Here is a 9,775-nt window from a genome sequence, read left to right as displayed (position 1 = left end):
CCGCAGCCAGGAGCATCCACAGCCAAGTCCCCTTGTCGCTTGGCAGGCTCAAAGCCTTTGTGAGGCTGCGGCAGGCCTGACTGGAATGCACGGGGGAGACAAGCAAGTGACCAAAGGATTAAAACAAAAAAAAAGGGAATGAGCAAATTGAAGGAATGAGATAATAAACGGATACAAGGGTTGTTTTTTGGGGAGGGGGCGGGGGGAGATTTAAACTTTTTTTTTTTTTAAAGATTTTATTTATTTATTTGACAGAGACACAGCGAGAGAGGGAACACAAGCAGGGGGGAGTGGGAGAGGGAGAAGCAGGCCTCCCACCGAGCAGGGAGCCCGATGCGGGGCTCGATCCCAGGACCCTGGGATCACGACCTGAGCCGAAGGCAGACGCTTAACGACTGAGCCACCCAGGCGCCCCCAAGATTCAAACTTTTAAAAAGTTTTAAGACTTTTATTGTGAAATATACAGAAAATTGCAGAAAAATGTACAGTTTGGTGATTATCAGATCATAATGAGGAGGAAGTCGGTATCCCGGGGGCCCGGTCAGCTGCGTATTACCACCACAGCTCAGAGTGCCCCCCACTGCCCCCTGACGGCTGGCTGGAGGGCCTCAGCCGGGGTCGGAGCGCTTTGTATTTACCAACACCCTTTCATCACGAGGAAGCTGTCAGATAGGTGCTGTTATTTCCCCCCACTCTACAGACGCAAAAACTGAGGCACAGAGCCGTAAATCGGTCCTAAGGGAAGAGCTGGGATTTGAACCCAGGCAGTCCGGACCCCAGGCCCATGCTCCCAACCACTGGGCTCCCCTGCTCTGCCCTTCATCATGTGAGTGCATGATGAACAGGACTGGGGATTCACGAGGAAGGAGTTGGCCTACACCAACACCCCCAAAGCAGGAAATTCTCAAATTGGGCCAGGCTGGGAAGGAGGCAGGTCTTTACCTCTTCCCAGATGCCACGTTCTCCAACGCCAGGCCTTCCCCACATGGGCTGGGCGGGCCAGTTCCTCAACCAGGAAATCCCCAGGGCTGGGCCCCGCTGGCGAGTGGAGAGGGATGTGACATTGGAGCCCGAGGTCCAGGCAGTGCCCTCCGGGATCTTGTGTCAAGAGAGGGAATCCAGGGGTTTCCAGGATGGGAACAAATCAGCCATCGTTACGAGGCTGTTAGTTCTTTCCCAAGCGTAACTTAAAGCCCACCTGCTGCCCCTCCTTGGGTGAGAACAGTCTGGATCAGCAGCCTGAGGATGCCTGGGGCCAGCCCTCAGGACTGGTTCTCTCCTGATGCCCACACTGGTGGGACGGGGCCCCCCCGAGACGCCGCTGCCTGGCAGGCAGCCGAGCCACTGGGAGGGGACGCTGGCCGTGAGGGGTCAAGGCTCTTAACTGCAAGCAGGTGTCTGCACGCAGAAATGTGGGTTGCTGGAGATCTGCTTCCCAAGGGGCCACAAGTCTTCCGTTTCTCAGAAAACCGGACCAGAAATGGGCCCTGGGTGGGTCGGGGATGAACCCTGAGGCCTCATAAGAGAACCAGGTGCCTGCACTTGAGAGAGGGCTCGGGACACACCAGAGTCCCACCCCTGGGAATTTCTTCTGCCCTGGGCGGGGGGCCTCGGGAGTGGGGGCTCCGACCGCGCCTTTGGTCTGCAGGAGGCGGCGCCCCGGGGGAGGGCACATCCATGCCACCTGCTGGACACACACACACACCTGCTTCGGACTCGGACTCCTTCATTTCTAGTTGGGAGCCCCTTGGCAAGGTAACACGGAGCCTTCGTGTTTTCACCTGTAAGATGGCAGGGACAACGGCACTTATTTCGCGGGCTGCTGCATCGCGTGAGGCTCCAGTGCTTAGCGTGGCAGGTGGCCCTCACTAGCCGCAGACTGCGCACAGGGCCGCCCGAGGCCAGTAGAGCGGAGGGGGCACAGGTCAACTCCGCCAGCCTGAGTCAGGGCGCTTGCTGGCTGTTGAACCTGGGCCTTGAACGAGGGAGGGGCCACATGAATGACAGCAGGCACTCCAGGCTCCGGGGATAAGCGTGAGGTTCAGTCGCCCGGGGCAGGCTCTCGATTGGTTGGAGTTGTCACCTGAGGCTGGGACAGGGGCTTTCCTGACAAGGTCAGGCAGAGGACAGAAACCAAGGCCACGGGCTGCAGCCCAGGGCTTTCCTCAAGGGACTGCAGCATCTGGCAGAGCTCCTGACACCAAGCGGGTCTGGCAGATGCCGGGCTGATGGGTGGAATTTTGCAAGCCCGCCTCCTCCCTGGCCTGTGCCCGCCCCTCCAAACCCACGGCCTGGCTGACACTTCCTGGCTGGCTGGGCCCAGATGTGTCATGCAAAGAAAGCTATTTGAAGCTCCTCAACCAAGCACAAAGGATAAATCCAGCAGCAAGCTGCCACCGCAGGGGATTTTGTGGTGATCTTTGAACTTGAAGCTAACTCCAGTAATGAAGGAAACCATGCCCCAGATGCAGTCACCAGGGCTGGGCTGCCACTGACAGATCTGTCTAGGCACAGGACGGCCAGAGGGGCAGTGGAGTCTGCGACCTGTCAAGGGCTCAGTACCTCTGCCACTTCCAAGGGGACACAGAAAGGCACACAGGCATGGATCGAGGGACGGTCACCTCAGATGGTGTACGAAGGTGTGAAGCGGCTGCTCGTGCCATCTTGCAGCATCCTGCCTTGCATCAAGCTCCAGGCCCACTGGTCCCTTCTAAGGCCAACAAGCCAACACTCACTGTGGCTTTTATGACCACACCCCCTAGGCTCCTCACTCCGACCCCGCATTTTTGGACACCCTCGTCTGCTGTATTTTATTAAGGATTTTTCCAAAAAGGTTCTAGATTGGTCACCATAAGGGAGAGGACAATTTTGGTCTGAACTCAACAGATCCTTTTAGGATGTAGCTAGATCTTCTTAGAGCCCGTGACATCTAAGCTTCTGGGGTGCAGTCCTGCTTTCTCTGCCTCTGGTTGGATCTACCCAATAGTTTTTATGGAAATGAAGGGGGACATCCCCCCACCAGGTCCCCTCAGGCACTGCCTAGCCATGGTCCTTGATAAGAGCTGTTACTAGTTTCCGGAACTTGAGATGTTAGATGACCAGAGACCACACATAAAGTTGATGCTGCAAAATGCTTCTCAACCACCTGATCTTGTTTCTGAGAAGGAAATCCGGCAGGAAACACCTTTACTAATGGGTATTGTATCACAACTTGCTTTCAACTTTACAGACACTTCCTTAAAAATAAAACCACAAGGTATGCGTGTCTTGGGGGTGGGGTGGGGCAGAAGGGGGAGGTAAGGGACACACAAGACCACTGTTGATCGGAGTGATGAGGCTGGGGAAAACCATGAGCCAATCCAATCTCCTTGGCTTTGTTATTTAACGCTGTTCCCGGGGTGAGAGCCCCTCTGGAGTGGCCAAGCTAGGTCTACCCACTGTACTTGTCACCAGGCCACCAGACCCCTAGGGATGTGTGATTTCTACAACTAGCTGCAAGCTTTCAAATCTTTGAGCTAAGAAGGCTGGCAGCCACGGGGTGAAGTCCAGAAAGCCAACCACCCATGTTGGAGTAAAGGTCCAATTGCAAAGGCTGGGAGAGCAACTTCTAGGGGGTCTAAATAAAAGGATGAACAGCTCCATTTGTGCTCATCCTCCTGGACCCACAGGTCGGAGAAGCAGAAGAAGAGCTGCTATGCTAAAGAAAGCAGCCTACAGGTCCTCTCAATTCCTGGAATCCTGTTCCCTTCTTCGTCCCCACCATCGGGAAACCAAGGCATCCCTGGGAGAACATACCTTCCAAATACATACACGTCCAGAAACTGAGGCTTCCATTTAGGAGATACCCTTCAATGTGTGACAATTATCTGCCCACCATCGGTTAAACCAACCAAAGCACTTGAATTTATTTAGACTGGGGCTTGTGTTAAGTAGAATCTGGTAAGGTCTGGGGTCAACCTTCCTCTCTAACACGTTTTTCTTTCCAACACACCTTTTTGGTCCTCGGTGGTGGTGGTGATGGTGGGGCAGAAACGAGGCCACAAGGACGCTCAGAATAACCGACCTACTTTGAGAGGGAGCCAGCTGCCGGCTGCGGAGAGCACCATGGTGGCTGCACCGAAGGCTTCAGACCCGTGCTGAAGTCCTGTCCCTGTCTCAGGGAAGACTGGGGAGGGGGGTGTCATTACGATTCGGCCTTTACTTCCTCATCCATGAAGTCTCAAAGCAACGTCGGCCTGGGGTGAGAGCACACTAAACACACCTCACTTCACGGGCCAGAGGGCTGGGACCAATGACTTCAGGTGTGTTCCCCGCCAGAAAGGGCAAGCTGCCATGCGTCAGCAGGTCATGACGAGGTAGGGCAGGCAAATGGCAAGGTCAAGGTCTCTCAGGACAGACCCCCTCTCTGCTCCAGCGTAGGCCCTTCCCCTCAGGCCCACCCCCCGTTGCACTGCCTCCCAAAGGCTCCAGGAACCGAGCCTCGTTTTCCCCGCCACTGAAGGCCGGGAGCTTGGAAGGTGGGAGGGGGCCAGTGCTTGGCCAGACTCTGTGGATGGGATCTGAATCCTATAACCCTGGGATGTCCAGGTTTCTTTGCTTGTACTGTTTCTGATGGAAATTTTCTCAAGGTTAACAGCTGTCCCGAAGCAGAGCTTGGATGTGGTTAACAAAGCCTGTGTTCCTCATCACTACCCTCCCTGGTAAAATTCTCTTTGACCGGAAGTCACGGAATAAGGAGGCCATTTCAGAAACACTAAGCATGACGAGACCTATTTGCGCTGTTTCGTTTTTCCATTCGATCCTCACTGACCCGACAAAGATCTCGGTGGACAAGTTTAATCCCCTCACTCCCTGAAAGGATCACTCGATCTATCTGTGGTCCCATTTATGCGGGCACTGCTGGCTCAGGGACACCGGGAGCCGGGGCGGCAACCTGGGAAGGCAGAACCCTTGCAGGGGCCTGGAGCGACAGGCGGGAAGGTTCTGGAGACGACAGTGAATCAGTAAGAACCACCTGTTTCACACGCGGGCTCCTCCAGGAGGAGACGAGAGAGCGGCACCCCTTGCTTTAGAGTCAACATTTCTCGAAACTACGCTTGTTGAGTTAAGAGGGGAGGTGGAACAGGCCAGGACCGCATTCCTTAAACCTTTCAAAAGTTGTGACGTGGCTGTAGCACTGGTTCTTGGCTGTTTGTCCAGAGTACACAAACTATCCGCTCGGCAGATGTGAAGGAAAAAAGGGGGGGGGGGGGGGGGAGCCATACACGAAAACGAAAACTGTGCGTATGCGTACAGCACTTTTACACTGGACATAAATACTCACGGTGGACAGGACAACACATCTCCTCGCTGAGTCTGTGATCCCACCACACATTTGTTAAAGCAGCCTTATACGTAAGCGCTTAACTCCTTCTAAAAGTGGCCCGTGGATGAAGAGGGTTTCGTAAGCGGCTGGGATGGGAAGTGGGGTAAGGGCGCTAGGCCGTGCACACTTGTTAAGAAGGCTTCAAAGGAACCACGAGACCTGCTGGAGTAGCTCTGAGCTGTTGATGTCGGCCGGCAGGCTAGCAAGCGGGGAGCCCTGCTTTCCCCGGGCGTGCACGGGTCGGGGAGTGGGGGGGGGGGGGGCGGGGAGAGGCAGAGGCTATGCTGGGAGAACAGGAAAAAAATGTGTAGTCCGCGTGTGATTTCGTGTGTGGGAGGGGCTGATGCACATGCTCTCTCCAGGGAGGGATCCTGCCTCCAAATCCCAGGGAAGCTGCATACGGCTGGCATGTCACAGCTGCTGGAGTCGGGGGCTCGAGCCCCAGCTCAGACTGATGCGCACTGGTCTCAGAAAGCCCGCGAACAGTGCCCGCCTAGCCTTCACTGTGCACTCCACCTACCACCGAACCACCCACCTTCCCCAGACATAACCATGAAAACACCTTCGAAAGAAATGAATTAGTGTGTGAAAGGCATGGATGGATTTTATTTATTACCCTATATCTACAATTTAATTTGAGGTAAAATATAAGCAACACATAAAAATGCCTATTTCTGCTACCATGTAATATAATTCTCCATCGTGAATACTGTGATAAAGCTAATGAAAACTCTATGCCATCACGTACTCTAGCTTCTCATAGCTGGTATTTTACAACTCTCATTGTCTGTGAAATCCAACCCACGTAAGATCCTCCCACAAATGGCGCAGAATATCAGGGGGGGCACGTCCTTAGCTTATTGGCCCCTCACTCCCCACACCGGAGCCTCAAAGTTACAAGTAGAGTTCTAAAATAACGAAGGCGCTGAAAAGCCCTACAGTCTGATCCGAGCTGGAAGTGTTCCAGAGAAACCCACACCACAACAGGTTACGTGATCGCGAGGCTTCAGCGTCTGTCCCTGGGCTGGCCCAAGCACTCATACCTGACCTTGCACTTCTGGTGCGTCACGCCTTTGATCCAGGTGCCAAATCTCAGTAGAAGAGGTTCCTGTACTTCGTCTCTAGTCACACGCCGACATGCTAACCTCACTGGCTTGTTGGTGATCCAGACGGTGGTGTTTTAATTATGATAAAAAACATATGAACCATGATAGACAGCTTAGGAAAAGGGTTAGTCAAATATACAGATACCAACTGTCCACTCAGTCGTCAAAGAGAGCCGTGAACAAAAGGATCACTTCAATGATTTTTCAAATAGAAAAACTAAAAGGACTGAACTATATCACAGGTGTTTCTTCACTGCAGGAGCTGAGATGTTCCAGTAGGAGAGATCTTCGCTTGATTGGAAAATAAACACCATAGCTGAAGGCTCTGCTGATACGTAAAAAATCTGATGAGATTCATCCCTGTCATTTTCCCTGTCATTTTTCCAGCATTGCTGTAAAATCCTTATAATACATTCCAAAGTAAACCAGCCATTCCAAATCTACAGTCACTCTGCTCTTTAATTCAATTCACAGAACTGCTGAAAAAGTAGACATTTCTATCTAAAAGTAGAAAAAAAGGTTTGTATAGAAGGTATTTCTGTTATACAAGTATATTACACGGCTTGGGGCAGTAACAGGTCCAAAAAGCTCTTCTCACCCACTGATACTTTAAGCTAAAATAGGAGAGAAAACAAACAAGCAAGAAACCAGGTTATTCCGGTTACAGGAATTTAACACTGGCAAACAGCAAAACTCAATCAACACTTAAGTCCACAAACTGACATTATATGGCAAATTCCCAGACCAAAAAAAAAGGTCTTTTTAAAAAAGTGCACTGTCGGGTACAGATCAGAGCAACTACTATGAAGCTAGACCCTATAACCATCATCAACTATTCAACAGCTCGGGCTTAGCGAGGTTCGACAGCCCCAAAGCAGGAAGCAGCAGACTCCTGGTGTAGAGCTGCCTCTCCTGTTAACAACCTGGCCAAGTTCAAGGTTGTAAGTTAATTAGGCAAGATGCACAATGGATTGTGCATCTCAGCCAGACTCTGCAAATGCTGCTTTTGTCAGTGTAGTGATATGGATTCAGAGTGTATTCCAATGGAGGGGGTGAGATTTGCCCTACAGATTAGAAACAAAACATTTTCCTTTTAGCGCAAAAGTGTTTTTACATCTATGACTCACAAATATTGATCTAAGGAAAATCTCTCTGCTTGATCCTCTAACTCAAACCATCCAGTAGGGCTTACACTTGACCTCCTATGACCCGAAGGTGCGGGGCACCATTTATAGCTGAAGCAGGGAAGACACACTAGCTCCTGAACACACAGGCGAGTTCAGACGAACATTAGATGGCATCCCGGACACAGAAGCTGATTTACCCTAGGAGGGAAGAGGTCTACCACGTAGGGTCTGGTTCTTGCTTGATCTGAGAGTTTCCATCAGTCTCCTTTATTTCTACCAAGAAAAACAAAAGGGAACTGGTAAATTGCACTATGAATGCAAATCTGTATAATTATAAACCCACTCCTACCAAACTATGTACTAAAATAATTTAATAGGAATCGTAAGATACTAAAGGTAACATTTTCAGAGACAACGTTCCTCTAGCAATCAGTTCTAAATTGTGTTACTCAAGTTTTCAAAGTAACAAACACCTTATTGCTTATCTATTCAAAAATCTAGGTTAGAAAGTAGTCACTGCACTTGTTCAGGATTCATTAAGAGTCATTTGGAGAAAACGGAGCAAAAGAACCACAAGTCATCGCTAACACGACGTTTCTGGACGTAAACGACAGATCCAATTCACCCCGAGACAAAAGAAAAAAGAAAACACAACCGCAGGGTTCTAGGAGGTAGTGCGAAAACCACAATCAATCCTTCGTCCTGAGCACATTCTTAAGGAACTTCGGTGTTTGGCAGCTGGACAAATAACCCTTTTTACCTTCTGTCGCAGGAACCTCCAACTGGCTGGGCTCAGCTGATTCTGAAGAGAAACACATGAAGATTTACTCTAATACTGTTCTAAAGTCTTTCTCACTTACTTAAAGGGCCTAGAGGAAGCAAGGAGAAAGCCCTCCAGACAATGTACACAAAGCACAAGTCCCAGATGCAACGGCAGCCATAGCGTCTTGGGATTAAACATGACGACTCAACCAGACTCCCCCAAATCTCCTTTTTGGGCATGTGTTAAGTTACCTTACGCAAACCAAGTCTTAAATAACAATCTAAATTAACAAAGCCCTAACGTGAAAGAAAGAAGTTCCTTTTTAGGTCTTTCCCCGCCTTCCTGTGGATACCTTTTTGATAGAATAAAAGCTTTTCGTTGCTTTCAAGCGGATCACAGTAGCAGGCCTCAACGCTGGTTTCTAAGGAATGTTAAAAGTCACAATTTCCCCCTGACAAAACTGGGCTGATAACAAGCATTAGATATGAATGGCATAAAGGGGTAAAGTTAGAAAGACACGCTTGTCACTAAAAAATTACACTCTACAACATCGGCCTCCTAGTTCCTGACCTCCTTTCTGCCTGAGCGGGACCGTGGGATCAAATGGCATGTGGCCCACAGTTCTCAGTCAGGACCCAGAGCTTGAGCTTACACAGGCCTCTGAACACAGGAGCCAAGAACACGAAGTCTGACTGTGTAAATGACTTTCCCTGAAGTTATTAGCATACGTAAACAAGTGAGGCCCCACAATTTTATGTGATCCACTGTATCGCAAAAGTAGGAATATTTCTGTTTGACCCTGCTGAATTTACCTTGTATCACTGGGCCTTCTGACTCACTCTGATCAACCAACTCTGAAAAAAAAAGCAGAATGATTTAAACAATAATTTAATGATATGCGGTTACAATGGGAAAGCATTTTTACATACATTCTCTATTTGGATGCTTCAACCTTGCCGTAACAGGCACTATTTTCCTTTTTTTTTTAAAGATTTTATTTATTTATTTGACAGAGAGATAGCACAAGTAGGCAGAGAGGCAGGCAGAGGGAGAGGGAGAAGCAGACTCCCCACTGAGCAGGGAGCCCGACGCGGGGCTCGATCCCAGGACCCCGGGATCATGACCCGAGCCAAAGGCAGACGCTCAAACGACTGAGCCACCCAGGTGCCCCGGCACTATTTTCCTTATGACAAGAAGGGAACATGTATTAAGAGCTCTGGTATGTCCCGTCAGAATAACTAATTCATAGTAATTACCGGAAAGTTCTACTAAACACTACTGCACAAGGATGAGAACAAAACTGAACTTAATTTTAAACGTAAGGGAAGGGATGCTTAAAATACAATACTCTTTGAAACTAAAAATTACACAGAAGACAGATGCACTGGGATTAATAAAAAAAAAAAAAATCTGA

General features: G+C 50.0%; 1 protein-coding gene across 6 annotated transcripts in view; it reads right to left on the bottom strand.

The window, feature by feature from the left end:
* Positions 1–5,951: 5,951 nt before the first annotated feature.
* The window catches only part of GTF2I (general transcription factor IIi), a 106,898-nt gene continuing 103,074 nt past the window's right edge, over positions 5,952–9,775 (bottom strand). For all 6 annotated transcript variants that reach the window (XM_036112608.2, XM_036112614.2, XM_036112611.2 and 3 more), the window contains 4 exons: positions 9,174–9,215; positions 8,359–8,400; positions 7,796–7,871; positions 5,952–7,085 (listed from right to left, as the gene is read on the bottom strand). In XM_036112608.2, coding sequence (XP_035968501.1) covers positions 7,813–7,871; positions 8,359–8,400; positions 9,174–9,215 — 143 coding nt within the window. In that variant the 3' untranslated portion in view covers positions 5,952–7,085; positions 7,796–7,812. The remainder of the gene's footprint in view (positions 7,086–7,795; positions 7,872–8,358; positions 8,401–9,173; positions 9,216–9,775) is intronic.

Source organism: Halichoerus grypus, chromosome 6 (assembly GCF_964656455.1).
Source record: "Halichoerus grypus chromosome 6, mHalGry1.hap1.1, whole genome shotgun sequence".
Taxonomy (NCBI): Eukaryota; Metazoa; Chordata; class Mammalia; order Carnivora; family Phocidae; genus Halichoerus; species Halichoerus grypus.
This window is presented reverse-complemented; position numbering and strand designations above follow the sequence as displayed.